Source organism: Bos javanicus, chromosome 1, assembly GCF_032452875.1.
Source record: "Bos javanicus breed banteng chromosome 1, ARS-OSU_banteng_1.0, whole genome shotgun sequence".
NCBI lineage: Eukaryota > Metazoa > Chordata > Mammalia > Artiodactyla > Bovidae > Bos > Bos javanicus.
The window spans coordinates 149,551,634-149,569,832 of NC_083868.1; the positions used below are offsets into that span (position 1 = coordinate 149,551,634).

Consider the following 18,199-nt stretch of genomic DNA (forward strand, 5'->3'; position numbering starts at 1 on the left):
AAATTTCTTAGCAGTTTGGTGCTGTTTAACGCCAGTATTATTGTGGCAATGTGGCAAGATAAAATTGAAGTGAACTCAATGAGGAACATTTCTAAGTTGGATTTTGTTTACAATTTATATGTTCTAAAAGATGTTTCAAACTAGTTTTTGGTCATGTGAAAATAATCTGATAAACTAATACTGTTAAGTAGCTTTGTTGAAGCTTGTTTTTAACTGTTACCTGGTAAACTAGTTTTTCTAACGTTGCTTTATACAGTGTAATTTATCATTTCCTCAAAGTTAGTTACCAATTACTTGAACTATTGCCTCATTAATTACCAACTACTAGAACTATTGCCTAGTCCACCTGTTATTTTTTACTAGTCTTAGAAACTGTTTTATAAGAAAAACAGATACAAGGAAAATAACTTAGTCTGTGATCAACCACAACTTCTATGACCTTTAGTGTGGGGGGAGGGGGCCTGACTGGTGTTCGTTAATTTGTTGTCATAAGCTCAAAGCCGGGCCTGTCACAGAGGCCCTTCCCATATTAGTAAAATATCAGTTCATATACATTTCACCTTTCATTTCTGAAATCTTTTGCTTTAGGATCAAATATAAAATTGGGATTGACTAGAAGGGGGTGCGGTTAGCATTTGTTGTTTATATCAGCATATACGTTTTCCCAAAGTTCCTTATATTATACACTCTTAAGATCTATACTAGCTCACTGAATGTAAATTATACCTTAGTTTAAAAAATAAATGTAAATCAGGTCCTGTTGCTTTTCTTGAATGGGAGACTCTGGCCTACTCACTTAATATCTCCTCTTTATAAAACGTATGAACAGTATAATTCTAAAGTGAATTTTTCTATAGATGTTTTTCATTTGATGTATATTAGTGTTACTCTGTAATTCAGATAGCAACTATAGAAATTTATTTATTTTTTTTTTGTTCCATAGAATAAAAATTCATCAGTTGCTTACTGACGGCAGATTTGTCTCATATGTACTCTTGATATATATGTATATATATGGTGCCACGCCATGCCTCATGATTTTTAATTACACAGTTAACACTAGATTCTCTCATTTCAGGTTTACTATGCAAAAAAGAAGCGGAGACACCAACAGGGCCAGGGAGACGATTCTAGTCATAAGAAGGAGCGGAAGGTTTACAACGATGGTTATGATGATGATAACTATGATTATATTGTAAAAAACGGAGAAAAGTGGATGGATCGTTACGAAATTGACTCCTTAATAGGCAAAGGTTCCTTTGGACAGGTAATCTAACAAGTTGCTGAATTTTATAAATGAGAACTTCTCAGTGAGTCATGTTATTATAGCCTTTTCTCAGTAGAACTCTCCTAATATTTGTAAATAGATATAAAGAATGGATATGTAAGTATTTGGGTTATTATAGTTCTCTAAAGTTAGTAAAACTATTATCAGCTGCATCAGCTATAAAAACTCCATTAGACTTTTGTTTGTTTGTTTCACAAAGTTGCTATAGCTACCAAGTAGTTATTTTACTAAGTGATAGATTTGAATCACTAACAGATAGTATTGCCTCTTTCATTGGGCTTTTAGTCTCTGGATGGTTCTTCATGATGTATGCTGGAGATAAGTACCTTCCTGCCTGATATTCCTCCTCAAAAGGGGGCAACAAATGACCATTTTCAGCTGCCTCCGTAGGTGTCCTCTCACCTTGGAGACTTGGACGCCCAGGGCTGGGCCCCGAGCTTGTCCTCAGCTCCTCCTACAACTCCGTCAGGCCTCTCTGAGTGGACAGAGGGTCTCCTGTTAAGTCCTCGTGGCATCAGCGTTGCTAGTACTGTGATGGGCATCATTCCGATGGGTGGGATCCTTCAGGCAGCTTCCGCTCGGAAGAGTGAAGGGAGCACTCCAGTGGGCCTAGTGTTTCTCTTTGTCCCTGGCCTCTTCTCTCCACCTGTGGCTCTCGTCTCTCACTTGCCCAGGACGAAGCGCAGACTTTAACTGTGTTAGCCTCTTGCCTCACCTGTGCCCAGACTCAGAGCTGCCAGACCTCCCTCCTTGCCCTGTTAAAAAGTTTGTATCTGGCTGTGAGGCTCCTGGCTGTTTCCATCTGTAAGTCTCCCTGCCTTCTCTCATCCCATGTCATCAAGTCACAGAGCTGTTTTGTTTGAGGTATGATTTACTGTTAATCCCAGTCTCCTTTGCCTTGTAGCTTTTGTGCAGTGAGTCAGTTATTAGTTTGCAGTGCAAATAATTCTTGTGGCTTTTTTGGTGATTTTTTTTTTTATTTTGGAGATTGTTTTTGTTTTTTAAACTATGGAACCTGTATACTCTTAGTTATCTGTTCCTGCTCTGCAGGAAAGCAAAAATATTCCTCTTTTCAACCAGTGAGGAAAAATTCAGCATGTGTTAGTCTAATTATGCTTAGGGCAAAACAGCCACAGCTCTGGGCCCAGACAGATCAAGCTTAGACCTATAGGGAAATATGAATGAGGTTCTTAGAAGACGTCTGTAATTCTGGTGTGGCTCTGCCAGGCCTGGTGTTGTGTGTCTAACATGTCTGTCCCTTTCCACAATTCCAGAGACTTTCTGTAATTTATATGTAGTTTGGGGCCTTTCCCCTTGATGAGTAACCTCTTCTTCTCCTGAGTCAGGATTCTCAATGTCTGGGGGAGTCCCTCTTTATGAAAGTATTTATGAAATAAATACTTTCACTTTATGAAAGAGACCCCATGGACTGTAGCCCACCAGGCTCCTCTGTCCATGGGATTCTCCAGGCATGAATACTGAAGTGGGTAGCCATTCCCTTCTCCAGAGGATCTTCCCAACCCAGGGATTGAACCTGAGTCTCCTGCATTGGTAGGTGGATTCCTTACCCTCTGAGCCACCAGGGACACCCTTTCTTTCACTTGTAACATTGTGGCAGAAGCAACTTCTGCTTTCTCTACCCAAGCCGTTTCAGGAAAGGCATTTCTGAGGCTTGCCTTTTAAGTAAGGCTGTGAAACCCTAGGTAGAGTGATTGTCATCCCCACCTTCAGAATTACCCCGGTGTTCAGGCACTTCCTCTCTGCAGGACGCTGCTCTGACTTCTATGGTGTGCGCCGTGAAAACTGTGGCCGCGCTGCCTGTTCACTCAGCTTAGTTTCCCTTCAGTACTCAGTCTTTAAGCTCACTGTGACCTTCTCTCTCCCCCTTACTTTAATTTTCTCATACTCTTGCTCCCTAAGATCAAATGAGCATAGCAAACCTGTGACGACATAGCCTTCTTTGACATCCAAACCAGTTTACCAGGTCAGACTGATTGATACCTTTCTCCTAGGCTGGAGTATGTTCAGGGTCAGGACATGTTTGCCGTATTGTCTGGGTCAGACTAAATTCTCTACCAGATCCTCGTCAGAGAAGTGGCTGCTGCGTTTCTTAAGGCAGTGGTCGGCAGTCCTGGTTGCACGTTGAAGTCTTCAGGGTGCTTCGGGGATCAAGGGGGTAGCGGGGGGAAGGGAGGACAGTGTCTGGGCTCCAAACAATTAAACCAGACTCTGTGACTGGATTCTGAGCATTGGTATTTTTGAAAACAGCCTACTGAATGTGTCATTCGGGGTTGGAAACATTGCTTTAGCACTGAGCCGGCTAACTATTTGCTAAGTCAGTGAATAGTTGGGCCCCCGTTAGTGGCCTTTGTCCTGGAGACCATTGGGATCCGGGCAGTAGACTGCAGCTCCTGGGACAGTCTACACGGCCAGTGACACAGAAGAATATCAGACCCGCTCAGTCAGAGGTTTCCATGGGTCCCTCTGATTTAAAAGACACATAAGATTAACTCTTTGCAGAGATACAGTTTTTAAACTATGTATTTTATAATTTATGTGTAAATTTGTAGGAGTGTGAAATTTGTTTTAAATGAATAAAATTTTAAACTAGAGATGTGCATAGTGATTTGCACATGACCATTCTGCTTCCTTAGCATTCATTCTCATTTTAAAACTCAAAATCCCCTAATTACGGCATTTTTAACTTATTTCTTGGTAATTTATCACTTTTAAAGCATAAACTAGTTCTTCTGGTATATGTCTTAAGTTTTTATCTATGAGAATATAATTTAAATTTAGAAAGTTATCTACATTTTTCAGATAACTTAAAACCTTTTAAGTATCTCACACATATGCTTGGAATTGAAGCCAGCTTTTTTTTTTTTTTTTATTAAAAGAATAGTTTTAACGATGCTATTTAGTGAGAAGTTAAAAAAAAAACCAAAGTACGTGTCAAGAGTCATAATTTACTTCTGAAGGAGGAAAATAGTCTAATTTTAAGAAAGTTGTTCTGTGGATGTTTAAAAATACTGTAAGGATGTGAAAGAAACCCATTTGAAAAATTGATTTAAAATAACAAAGTAGTGAATAGGTGCTACTGAATGGAAATGAGTAGGGTCTCTCTCAGGAAGGGCAGAGGAAGTGCTAGATAAATGTACAGTTAAGGTGAGCTGCAAGCTGTTGTTAAATTGTTCATTAATGAAATATTTATTTTTTTCCTTTTTAGGTTGTAAAGGCATATGATCGTGTGGAACAGGAATGGGTTGCCATTAAAATAATAAAGAACAAGAAGGCTTTTCTGAATCAAGCCCAGATAGAAGTGCGACTTCTTGAGCTCATGAACAAACATGACACTGAAATGAAATACTACATAGGTAAGCAGGCAGACAGGGCGCAGCGCGCCGACTCAGACCGCCGGTTTGAGCTATGCGTATTCTTGTATGAAGAATGCTAACTTTATCTTAAAGTGAGTGAATAAAAAGTTCCGTTATTTGGTTTATATATGTTACTTAACACACCAGTAACCTTTTAATCTTTGGGAATGTGCGCTCCAGGTGTATGTAGTGTAGAAACAAATGAGAGTCACGTCTTTTGTTTTTCAACTTGCGAGCATCATTGGTTTGCTTTAATGATGCTTGTTTATCCAGAGAGTTCTCTTTCTGTTAACTTTAATCATTCTAGTACAGCTCAGAAATTAGAAGTGAGCGATTATGTTGTTAATGGTTATAGAACCATTTTTGGAATGTCTGAACCAAGGTGTCAGGCTCTTCTTGAGAAATAGTAGCCTCATTTCTTGAACTCCTGCTGTGTTCCTTACGCTTTTCAGTCCTGTACAGAGGCATTAATAGTAGAATCCGTATATTACAGGTTGTTTGTACAAAGAGTAACATTTCCAGGGTTCTTGGAGTGAGAATCTTAATCTGCTTTGATCTAACTGCAGAGCTTAACGTTTGTTTCCTTATCCTGTGGTGTTTCTTTTGAGTACCGAAAGGGGAGACAGAAGAATTATGAAACTAGTGAAGTCCTGCCCTCTCTGGGGTCACACAGAGTCGGACACGACTGAAGCGACTTAGCAGCAGCCGTGAAGTCTAGGGCCAATTGATATATGGGCGAAACATCTTCTAATTATACTTTCTAAGATAGAGACTTTTGTTGTTGTCCAGTCATGTTCAGTCGCTAAGTCTTGTCTGACTGTGACCTCGTGGACTGTAGCACACCAGGCTCCTCTGTCCTCCACTATCTCACAGAGTTTGCTCAATTTCATGTCCTTTGAGTTGATCATTTTCTGCCGCCTCCTTTTCCTTTTACCTTCAGTCTTTCCCAGCATCATGGTGTTTTCCAGTGGGTCGGCCCTTCATATCAGTTGGCCAAAGCATTTTAGCTTCAGCAACAGTCCTTTCAATGAATAGAGACTTTAAGACCAGTTAATTACAGACTTTAAAAAAAACAGATGTGTATTAGCAACTCACATCCAGAGAAGGCAATGGCACCCCACTCCAGTACTCTTGCCTGGAAAATCCCATGGACGGAGGAGCCTGGTAGGCTGCAGTCCATGGGGTCTCGAAGAGTCGGACACGACTGAGCAACTTCACTTTCACTTTTCACTTTCCTACATTGGAGAAGGAAATGGCAGCCCACTCCAGTATTCTTGCCTGGAGAATCCCAGGGGCGGCAGAGCCTGGTGGGCCGCTGTCTATGGGGTTGCACAGAGCCGGACACTGCTGAAGCGACTTAGCAGCAGCAGCAGCAGCAGCAGCAGCAACTCACGTCAGAAATGCTAGCTTTACCTGATAAGCACTAGGTTAAGTTTTATTAGCAGACTCCTGTTTAAGAAATAAAGAGAGAGCATTATGTTTCTTCAGTCCTCCCAAAATAATAGAAACAAAAAATTGATGTTTAAAGGTGTATGGTTCAGATAGATTTCATTTATGGAACATCCTTCACTCCCCATTGACATAATAAATGAGCTTGTACTATTTTTTTCTTTCTTATTGTCTTTGTAGATATCTGATATAACCCATAGTAATAACATTGTGTTTAAAATCCTTTCTTCTCACATTCATTGCATGTTTGTTGTTCACTCTTATTGTATTTAGTGTAAGGTGGGCGCTTTTCTGTTCAAGGGGCATAGGATGCTGGGAAGGACGTTCTAAGGGTGCTTGACTTACGGTCTTTGAACATAACTCCCCTCTTCTTCCTCACTCTTGTGTGTTTTATTTTGAAGTTTTGCTTAAGTAGTAGAGAAAATGTTTATAGCATCACTATAATTATGTATTTCTGCTTTATTGAAAGAAAACACAAAATATTAGCTACTTGGTTAACTTATAATTACTATTTTTGTTTTTAATAAACTGACTTCAGTGATTGCAGGAGTCATTACAGATACTCGTTTGGATGAGGTTTTTTTTTTTTCAAAGTTCTTATTTAGGAAGATGGTGAACTCACGTACACTGTCTCAAGAAACTGAGGTTCTGTATTAAAAACAAGCACAGAGAACTTTAGACACTGCCCTGTCAGTAGAGTTAATACATTAAATGTAAGGTGTCTGGGAGTTGTATTGCTCTTTTATGGTGTGATAACTTTAATTTTGAAATGATTTGATCAATTTACTCTTGAGTTTTACATAAGTCTTTGAACTTAAAATAATAATCTACTTTTTTACCACATACCATAGTTTATCTGGGTTATTTGCTACCAGCCATGGTCTAGTTAAAAAAGCATTCAGTTTAGGTCTAAAACAAAATCCTGCCAACCCTCCATTTTTCCCAAAAACTGAACATACATATTTGTATTTGAGCTTCCTTTGACAATGTCTTCAGTGCTCAGCACATTTATTCAGTAAGTGAATGATGAATCAGTGTAATTGAGCGGATTGATCTTCCATCAGAAGAATATTCTGATCATAGCTTCTTAGAGGGATTTTTGTAGTCACATTTGAATTCTGACATCAGTTACCTTTTGCATCCCTTTAGTGGCCGCTGCTTAATTGGATCAAAACTGTTACTTGGACCATGTCTCTGGGGTATCTTATGTCACGTGGAGCTGTGTTCTTCATTTTAAACCTATGAACTCAGTAATTAAGAGCAAATATTAGACATTCTTATGTAACAGTGGCTGAGCATTGAGTGGTACTGTGGACTCCTATAGAGCTGTGGTAGTTGTTGTATTGTGTTATCCCGACTTGCAATCATTTGTGTCAGGAATGATCTAAAAACAAGAATGGTGAGCTTTCAGGGAGGCAGTTCAGGTCTACCACCAGGACAGCACAGGTATCCCTGTTCTCGGGACCCAGGTACTGAGTAATGCCGTGGTTATTCCAGATAGAGCTGTAGAGAAACCTCTATTTAAGTTATACTCAAAGGCCAAGATGGAGGTAGCCTTGACAGATGGTGGTTTTATGTCATCTCAGCTGAGTTACAGGTGCTCAGTTTGGTAGATGTGAGAGCTGTGCTGCTGGAGGGCAGTGACTTCCTCTGGTGTGCAGTTAGCGTTAATACTTAACAGCTGCTGCTACTGCTGCTGCTAAGTCGCTTCAGTCGTATCCAACTCTGTGCGACCCCATGGACAGTAGCCCACCAGGCTCCCCCATCCCTGGGATTCTCCAGGCAAGAACACTGGAGTGGGTTGCCATTTCCTTCTCCAATGCGTGAAAGTGAAAAGTGAAAGTGAAGTCGCTCAGTCGTGTCCGACTCTTAGCGACTCCATGGACTGCAGCCTGCCAGGCTCCTCCATCCATTGGATTTTCCAGGCAGGAGTACTGGAGTGGGGTGCCATTGCCTTCTCCAATAGTTAACAGCACAACTTTTCAAAGCGGTTTATTGACTATTAAGCCTTTAAAGAAGGTCAGTAGTGATACCAAGTAATGTATTCTATACTTTCCCCATTCCTAAGCCTACTCATAATTTCTTGTGATGGAGCTTTATTTTGAAATTTCCCCAAAGCTTCAATCTTGGATAAGAATCCTATGTACCAGTTTGATGAATGTAATCAAATACATTGATTATGAACTCTTAGTACCTTACAACATGATTTCAAAGCCTTTGCTGTATTTGCGTAAAAAAAAAAAATGTCTTCCTTTGACAATTGTTTTAGCAAATTATTGGTGAAATCGTAAGGCTTAGCAGAGCAGGTTGTGTATATGTATATCAGAGCCTTCCCAGAGAGGTCTGCCGTGTACAGCATTGTCACAGGCTGGACATCCCAGCGGGTGGAGCTTAGAATAAGTCATGAGGTGTAGGGGTCTCAGGAAGTCAAAAGTGTTTTCTCTTACATGTGAGGATAAAATTATTATTCACAGTACTGAGTGTAAGTTTACTGCTTGTGTTTTCAGACCTGACTTAGGCATTTTGGTGGGACTTCTTACATTACATTGCTGATTGGCGGATTCAGCAGATGTCCAGTTTCGATATTCTTAACTGCTGAAAGAATGTGCTGCTTACTGCGGAAGGCTTATCTCCTAATTTTAATTTGATAAACTTTGCATTTGACATTGACATTTTATAGAGTATTGTAGAATTCACCTATGTGTTATTCTCACTTTTTTTTTTTGGTATGTATAATTTAAAATGAAACTTTTTGTTCTCTTACAGTGCATTTAAAACGCCACTTTATGTTTCGAAACCATCTCTGTTTAGTTTTTGAAATGCTGTCCTACAACCTCTACGACTTGCTGAGGAACACCAATTTTCGAGGTGTCTCCTTGAACCTAACACGAAAGTTTGCACAACAGATGTGCACTGCACTGCTTTTCCTTGCGACTCCAGAACTTAGTATCATTCACTGTGACCTAAAACCGGAGAATATCCTTCTTTGTAACCCTAAACGCAGTGCAATCAAGATTGTTGACTTTGGCAGTTCTTGTCAGTTGGGGCAGAGGGTAAGTATATTTCATAACTTGTGATTTAAAGTTAGAATTAGGTAAAACAGCGTAAGTAGATATTGAAATCTTACTAATCTGTATACAATTTGAAGGTAATTACAGGGTTGTTATCTTTAAATCTTGAATCACCTGTGTTGATACCTATTTTGGGAAATCCTTTTTTAAATGCAAACATTGATAGTAATACTTTGAATTAGAAGGTATTTGTTTTTCAAAGTTTATGTTAAATTATGTGTGTGCTAAAAGGATATAATTTCTATCCATCCTGAGAAAACAGGATGGATATAAATTATGACGTGTGTCCAAGCTAATGGACATATTGGTTTGGTTTAGTTGCTAAGTTGTGTCCGACTCTTGCAACCCCATGGACTGTAGCCTGCTAGGCTTCTCTGTCCCTGGGATTCTCCAGGCAAGAATACTGGAGTGGGTTGCCATTTTCTTCTCCAGGGGATCTTCCCAACCCAGGGATTGAACCTGGGTCTCCTGCATTGCAGGCATATTCTTTACCAACTGAGCTACGAGGGAAGCCCAGTGGACATATTAGTTTGTGGTAAACAAACTAATTTTTTGTTTTTGGGTGCTAAAAGCAAACATGTCCATAGCAATAAGTAGATTTAGGTTTAGTTGATTTAGGAAAGCAAGTTTCCCTCTCTTCTTTCTAGCATTATGAAAACTACTCTGTTTTGCATATGAAACAAAAGTTGTAGGTTGTTCTCTTTTTGAAACCAGCTAGGATCACTATTTGATACTTTATTTAAAATGTTCCTATTTACTTGTAGATATTGAAATTGCATCTCTTTTTCTTTTTTTTTTAAAAGGTAAAAACATAACTGACTTTCAGATATTAGTGTTTCATATTGGGTTTCCATTTCTTGTTTTTCCAAATTAGTGACATTTTCTGTCTTGTCCAACTTTATTCTAGCTTTTAAATAAACTAGGTTAATTTAATTATGAAGGTTTATGACCAGTTAACAGGATTGTCCTTTTGTTATTTCCTGCCAATTATGGTAGCAAATGCTGCATTAAAGTAATTTTTAAAAATGGAAGGAATAGGAAGCAAAGTTTGCAGTTTCAGTGCCTCTGAAAATCAAGAGATGCTTGTAGTTGTTAGTAAGAGATAGAGTATATTATAAATGGAAAATATGTGCCTATATTGAATCATTTGAATAGATTTTAAGGCTTGCAAAATTTTTTCCTTTTTGAACCAAGTCGTATATTCTGTGCTAATATCAAACACTATTAGCAGGAGACAACTATACCTTTAGCTCAGTGACTTTTTAATTATTGGGTTGGCCAAAAGGTCGTTCAGGTTTTTCCATAAGATGCTTGGAAAAACCCGAGCGAAATTTTTGGCCAACCCAATATGTGACCGTCAGAATCCCATGGGAAGTCATTTCCAAAGTAGACATGCAGTGGGCCTCCTCCAGGTCTGCTGGCTCAGCGTCAGAGGGCAGCAGGGTGCAGCCTTGCAGACAGCCCACTACTGCTCTGCAGATCGCCAGCTGGTTAGGTGGGCGGCAGAGTTCTTTCACAAGCTGGGAAACACGAGTCTCAGCAGTAGCTTGTCTTTGGGGCTTCAGGGGGCTCTTGGCTTCTAAAAACTGGGTAGTGTACTTCTTCTTCCTGGTCCCTTTCAGTTAGACTTTCTTCACTTCGAAAAGGCCTTAAGGTCGGGTTGACCTGCTTGTGGGGTCATGAGATGATTCTCCGAGGTTCGGCTGGAGTTTGGGGCGGGCCCCAGCAGCTTTCTGAGAAAGCATCTTCATGCCACTGGCTGCCCGGTTTGAGTATTAAGTTAGGTAGTCTAGTTAGCAGGGTGTTGTTTTGTTTTCTCCCTTTTAATATAAAGCTGTCTTTGCTTTTGTGATATTTCTGGATACAAATTTTAAATGGACAAGTGAAGATGAATTGATCTCTGAAGACATTCTCAGATTATTCCATTGCAAATAATCCATTTCAAGATTTTCTTTTTCTAAGAAGTCTTATGATGGATGGAGGAGGATGGGGTAAAGAAGCGATTAGTCAGAAATGACCCCCAGTTGAATCTTTGCATGGCTGTGTTTCTAGGTTTATCTGTGAGACTAGTACAATACAGATGTCTGAATTTTCAGTTACATTGTACTGAGTTTGACTCTTAATGCTTTGAATTAACCTGAAGAAATTTCATTCTTTAAGTTAATTTAAATATAATTTAGCTGTTAAATTAATGGTAGCCACAGCAGCGAAGAGTAGTTAATAGGGAAATAAATTGTTCTCAATCATATTTTCTTCTAATAAGGCATTATTGTTTTAGGATATATCTTGAGTACCTGTTAGGACTGAACTAAATAAAGGGCTTGAATTTTTTGTATATGCACATTTTGCATTTCAGAGTCTTAGAGTTACCACTCCCTTGAAACATTTAGTTCTTTAAAACAGTATTCATAGTCTAATGTTGAAATCAGTAAACATTACTGATAACCCAGTTTTTTCTGTTCATGTTAGACTTGTGTTCTTCATACAGTATTGACTACAATTAAACAGAAACTGTTATTGAAATATATTTCAGATATACCAGTATATTCAGAGTCGCTTTTATCGGTCTCCAGAGGTGCTACTGGGAATGCCTTACGACCTTGCTATTGACATGTGGTCCCTCGGGTGTATTTTGGTTGAAATGCACACTGGAGAGCCTCTGTTCAGTGGAGCCAATGAGGTACATGATTTCTTTTTGCTTTTAATCTCTTACAGTATAACCTGGAAAATCGTTTTTTAGGAAAACGTTTCTGTTTATCAACCTAAATCATTCAAGTGTTTGGTCTTTTAAACTTAATTTATCCATTTAAAATTATTTCAATTATATAATGGTGAGTTTAGAATTATGAGATGGGAAGTGAGATCTTTAAATCTACCAGTGAAGGGGAATAGTAAATTACATTAGAAAATGTTAGGTCTTTCGGTATAAATTTTATAGATTTTAAGTATAATAACAGAAAAAGATAATAGTGATGAAATGAGGAACCATCTTAAAAACATTGTAAATTTTGAGAGTATGACGTGGAATTAAAGTATTAATAAATGATTACCAGTGGGATTGATAGATATATTTGATCTGAATAATTTAGGGTAAATTAGGACTCTAGAATTTTGGAGCTGCAGGCGAAGTGTAATTCTTGTAGTCAACAAGTGTTCAGTCCGTGTTCTTAGAAGATCTTTGGAGGTCAGAGGCAGTGGTGGGAAGGCGAGGGCGAGGGACAGGGGGTCTAAGCTCCGTACAGTTGGAGGAACGGCTTTCCTTGTCTTTAAAACTGTTTGTGGAGGTTTTTTTGTTTGTTTCCTTTTAAAGAAAATTTAACCATTGCAGATTATGATCAGTCCGTTCATTTATACACGAGAAAAGAAAGGCTGATGAAATTTCATGACAAGTAGTGTCATCAAGGAGTGTCAGAAACCTGTCCCCTCCTCCTTCTGCTAGTTCATTTCACTCTCGCCAGTGAGCTGCTCTTTGACAGTAATTGCTGTAGTGTGTATTTGTTTTTCTTTGAATAATAAATAATATAAAGGTAATAGTACCTTTTTCATGAACGTAAACACCATTAAGATCGCCTGAGAAACTTCAGTGGCTGCCGTCTCACGCATGGTGAAGCCAGAGCCCTTTGAGTAGCTGGGAAACCCCTCCCTCCCTCCGCCTCCCGTCCTCTCTCCGCCTGTCCCTCTGTCCGTCTTCCTGCCCAGTCCCCCCAGCATGCAGACCTCTCTCAGGTCCCTGGGAGATGGTGGCCAGAGGGCCCGCGCGTTGGTGCCAGGGGGCTTTGCTCTCATGTCACCTGCTTGTGAAGCTTCCACGGCAGCTTTTAAGTTTTAAGTTGCGGTGCCCCCCCTTACTCATGTCCTTTTAATTTTCTCCCTTTCCTTAGTCAGTACCCAGTAGATCTTACTATGTGTTTGTTTCTGGATGATTTCTTCCTCTGTAATACAAAGTTTCGGGCAGAGATTTTTGTCTGTTTTGTTTACTGCTTGTTCCATGGACATGATTTCTAGCATACAGTGGACACTCAGGTGTTTGAGGGAATGAATCTGCACCTTAGAAAGATACTTTTTTATTAGGTCCACACTTTATTAAGCCTTTCATTTTTTTTTTTTTAACTCTCCCAAGCTTAAACTTGCGATCCCCTCCAGTCATTCCTTACTTTCCGTTGTATCCATGACCACCTGCCATCCCATAGATGTGTGTATGTCTTTGCTGAATCGTGTGCCCTCCCCTCTGTGGAATGTGGGGCTTCAGGAGGTAGGGGGTTACCTCTTTCCTTCATTATTGTGTATTTACTGCCCGCAGGAGTGCCTGACACACAGGAGAGACTCTCTCTATTCTAATTTGTGAATGGATGAGCAGATATACGATGTTTTACAGTAGAAATTATAGGGTTTTTTTTTTTTTGCTTTTGTTTTTAATACAGGTAGATCAGATGAATAAAATAGTGGAAGTTCTGGGTATTCCGCCTGCTCATATTCTTGACCAAGCACCAAAAGCAAGAAAGTTCTTTGAGAAGTTGCCAGATGGCACTTGGAACTTAAAGAAGACCAAAGACGGAAAACGGGTAAAATAGGGAAATAATATTTTTGAGCCTTTGTTACTTCTTTCACTGAGTTGTCTTTATAACGCATTTTTGTATATATTTGAAAACAGTGTTACTGAAGTCCACTGTTAACAATAGTTCTGTTGATGACTCGGGTATAGATTTTCTTCACAAGTTGGTTTTAGCTTCACCTGAGCTATCTGTATGACCTGAACACTGTTTGGTTAATGCTCAGTATTCTCTTTAAGTCTTCATTTTGAAACTGTCTGCCTGCCTTTTGAGGCCGCTGATCAAATCACCATGCCTTGTTTCCACAGTAGAATCAGGCAGTTTGACCTTTGTTTCTCATAGTTTGGGTATACATTGGGATCCCAGTTAAGAGTACTACAGCTGGGAACCGTAGAAGTTATAACTGCAGGAATGGCCTTTTTTTGTAGTTCAGATGAGAGCAAAGGATTTCTGACTTAAGCAGTTTGTGACAAGAATCTGAACTGACTGGATGGTCCTTTGATAGATTTCAGTTTCCTAGCTTGGATAATGGGGGTTTCACACTTCTAGAATCTTTCAAAGTGAGGGTTTTAATGCGTTAGATACCTTTTAGTAATTTTCTCTCATCTGAGAACTTTTCAGGCATCTCAACCATGTCAGTTTAGTAGAATAAATGATGACAATTTTGCATCTTGATTTACAATTTTGTTTTATATATCTGAAAATAATCATATGTTTTGCCATCTAGTTTGTTTCTAGTATTAGATGAATATACTGTATAAATATATGATTGTGTGTGATACATACACCAGAGACTTGATGATTGTAGTTCTGCGTTTTAACACTTAAGGAATTTCATTTTTGCTGCAGTTTTCATTTTGCCCTTGCGTTTCAGCGATACTGCCACCAGGTGTCATTTCCAGGGAACTGAAGGTGATGCTTATTTGCTGTAATTCACCTTCAGCTCTGGAGTCTTAGCTTCTAATATCAAGTGTTTTTTAATAAGAATATATATATATGTAAAACTGTATCTTTCACAGCTGATTTGTAACTTACTGCATTCTGCCCTGTTCTCTAAAGTTTCAGGCAGTGTGATATCCAGCAGCTAAGTTACGCCTCCTCCCCTTAAGGAAGGGATGGGAAATACCGAGCAGACATCCTGGGTCCTTCTGCCTCTGTCCACGTGCCTCTATCAGTCATGGCCCCTTTCCCAGGGGAGTCCTTCTTAGCTTCACCAGCATTCAGAGTAGCTCTTGCAGTTGTTCTTAATTAGCATGGAGTATGTGATGCCTGCTTTACAGTTTTCTTTCTGATACATACTACTACTTCTTTTTCCAGTTTGAAGTTTTTTTTTGCTTCATCTGCTAAATTTTTTTTTCTTTTTCTAAATGAGACATTTATTCATTTCCTCAATCTCTGCCTTATAAAACCACAGTTAAGTCACAATGGACTGTAACCTATCATTTTCCCAAAATTGAGCTATAATTATTATTATTTTAAATTATTTGAGGGGAGCATTTCACTCAGAAGAGTAGATTATTTTTTCCCTTAAAATTGAAAGTATCTTGACCTACGTTTAATATACATTAATTAACTGTAGATTTCATGAGATTTTCCTAAGCTGCAATTAAGCAACTGACTTAAACTTAATTTTTTTAAATGTAAAATAATTACTCCTTTTTAAACAGAAATAAATATCCAGCAACAAAAAAAAATCAAATCTGTAATCAAATGGTTACATTATGAAGATGCACTAGGGATTTTAACCATGAATATGAAGAGATGTACATGTACTTTCGGTATACTTCAGCTTATTTCCATAGTGATTTTATTTTTACTTTTAAGTTCTCATTTTATGTTTCAAGAGCCCATTTCAGCTTCTAGTAATGAGATCCATACCTACTGGCTATTTTTTTTCCTTTGGTGGGAGAGGGTAAAGAATTAAGGTTATAAATGATGCTTTTTGTTGAAGTATAGTTTATGTACAAGATGGGTATTTTAAGTCTTCACTTTGTTGTGTTTTAATTTTTACTTACAACAGTGTATCCACTGCCTGAAACAGGACGCAGACTGCTCCCATCACCTCCAGTACCCTTTTCTGTCGTCCACTCTCAGTTTCTGATTTCTGTCATCCTAAGTTAGTTTTGACTATTCACAGGCAAAATTCATATAAGTGAATCCTGAAGTATTTATTATTTTGTTTCTTTCACGTAATGGGCATTATTTTTGGAGATTCGTCCATAGTGTGTCTCAGAAATTACTCCATTTTATTGCTTCACAGTCTTTCTTTGAATGGAAATGCCAAAATTGATCTGTATTTGCCTGTCAATGGATGTTGGGGTTGCTTCTAGTTTAGGACTGTTTCAGTAAGGCTACTGGGAACATTTTGATCAATTTCTGTACACATAAGTTCTCGGGTTTTCTGGGGTCATGACTTACAATTGCCAGATCATAGGGTGTCTGCTGTGTTTTCTTTCTTAAGAAAATACCAGTTTCCCAAGGTTCTCTCATTTTATATTCCCACAAGGTTATGAGAGATCCAATTGCATGACATCCTCACCATTTCATGTGGTTGGTTCTTTTGAGTTTAGCTATTCTAATGGGCATGTAGTGGTTTTCATTTGATTTCTTCCTGATTGAGAATATTGACCTGGCCAGCTTTTCATGGGCTCAGTAGCCATTCATGTACCTTCTTTTGTGACCATCTTTCTAGTCTTTTGCCCATTTGTTATTGGGATGTTTAATTATTGGGCTGTAGAAGTTTTTTTAATGTAATGGATGTAAGTCCTTTGTCACCTGTATGCCAGTATTTATTCCCAGACTGTGGTTTGTCTACTTCTTTTCTTAGTAGCAGTTTTTAATAAACAAAAAATTAATTTTTTATGAACAGTATTCTTTTTTATTCTAAGAAATCTTCCCTCAAGTTTGTGAAGATACTCTCCTTTAAAAGTTTTAAATTGAAATGTGCATAGTTGATTTATAGTATCATATTAGTTTCAGGTGTACAGCACCGTGATTCAGTTATAGATAAATACACACATGTATTATTTTCCCTTATGAGTTATTACAAAACTGAGCATAGTACCATGTGCTATTCACTAGGTCCTTGTTGGTTATCTATTTTATGTCTAGTGGTGTGTATATTTTATTCCTAATTTAGCCCTCCCACATCCCTTTTCCCTTTGGTAACCGTAAATTTGTTTCCTGTGTCTGTGGGTCTGTTTCTGTTTTGAAAAGAAGTTCATTTGTATCTTTTTTAGATCTCACATGTGAGTACTCTATTTGTCCTTGTCTCACTCAGTATGATCATCTCTACGTCCAGCCGGGTTGCTGCGAATGGCATTATTTCATTATTTTATATCATTGAGTAATATTTCACTGTATGTGTGTGGAATAACACCACCACATCTTCTTTATCTAGTCATCTGTCGATGGATATTCAGGTTGCTTCTGTGTCTGGGCTATTGCAGATAGTTCTGCAGTGAGCACTGGGTGCATGTCTCTTTTTCAGTTAGCTTTTCTCTGGATGTATGCCTCGGAATGGGACTGCAGTCCGATGTGGTAGCTCTGTTTTTAGTTTCTTAAGGAGCCTCCACGCTCTTCCCCATAGTGGCTGCACCAGGTTACAGTCCCACTGACACTGGGGGCGGCTTCTCTTTTCTCCTCTCCGTATTCGTTATGTATAGGCTTTTCATCTCTTTTCCGTGATGACCACTGTGACCGGTGGGAGGTGGTACTTTATCACAGTTTTGATTTGCATTTTCTCTAATAATTAAAGTGACGTTGAGCGTCTTTTCATGTGCTTGTTGATCTTTTCTTGGGGAATCTTTGTGTCTGTGTATATTTATTTTATCAATAACTGGGAGAAGTGTTCATCTTTCATGATGGTATAGGATTTGTCTTAATCTTCTTTTTAGTTTTTTTATTTTTATTTTTTTTCCTTTTAGTTTTCTGTTTTTTGAAGCTCTCTTAATAGGTGTGCCCATTTAGTATTGTTAAAACTTGGTGATAAATTCAGTCTTTCATCACCATGAAATACTCCTTTTTGTCTTTAATATTTTCTTGTGTTTACTTCGTTTGGTATTATTCAAGCTATGCCAATTTTCTAATTCTTAATACTTTCATAATATTTTTTTTTAATCCTTTTAGTGTAAACCTGTTCATACTTCTGTATGTAAAATGACTTTTATATAGAGAATGTAGTTGAGTTATGCTTTTTAATCCAGTCAGATAGTATCTTTCTTTCACAATGAATTATTTGGTCCCTAGTTATTCAGAGGATTGGGTTTTAGACTTTTGCCATATGTATGTTATCTATTCTTTGTTTCCCACTACTTCTTTCGTGCCTTCTTTGAAGTTGAGTACTTTTGGTGTTTTATTTCATCTTTTTGTACTAACTTTATAGCTATTCCTCTTTGTGTAATTGTTAATGTTGCTCTTATTATATGCCTCTTTAACTTATCAGTTGACCTTAACAAAAGGTTACAT

The 18,199-nt window shown here is 38.4% G+C and overlaps 1 protein-coding gene across 4 annotated transcripts in view; it reads left to right on the forward strand.

Annotated features, from left to right (window-relative positions):
• The window catches only part of DYRK1A (dual specificity tyrosine phosphorylation regulated kinase 1A), a 144,581-nt gene that overhangs the window by 106,642 nt on the left and 19,740 nt on the right, over positions 1–18,199 (forward strand). For all 4 annotated transcript variants that reach the window (XM_061424800.1, XM_061424801.1, XM_061424805.1 and 1 more), the window contains 5 exons: positions 1,079–1,267; positions 4,515–4,662; positions 8,878–9,164; positions 11,716–11,862; positions 13,604–13,744. In XM_061424800.1, the coding sequence (XP_061280784.1) occupies positions 1,079–1,267; positions 4,515–4,662; positions 8,878–9,164; positions 11,716–11,862; positions 13,604–13,744 (912 nt within the window). The remainder of the gene's footprint in view (positions 1–1,078; positions 1,268–4,514; positions 4,663–8,877; positions 9,165–11,715; positions 11,863–13,603; positions 13,745–18,199) is intronic.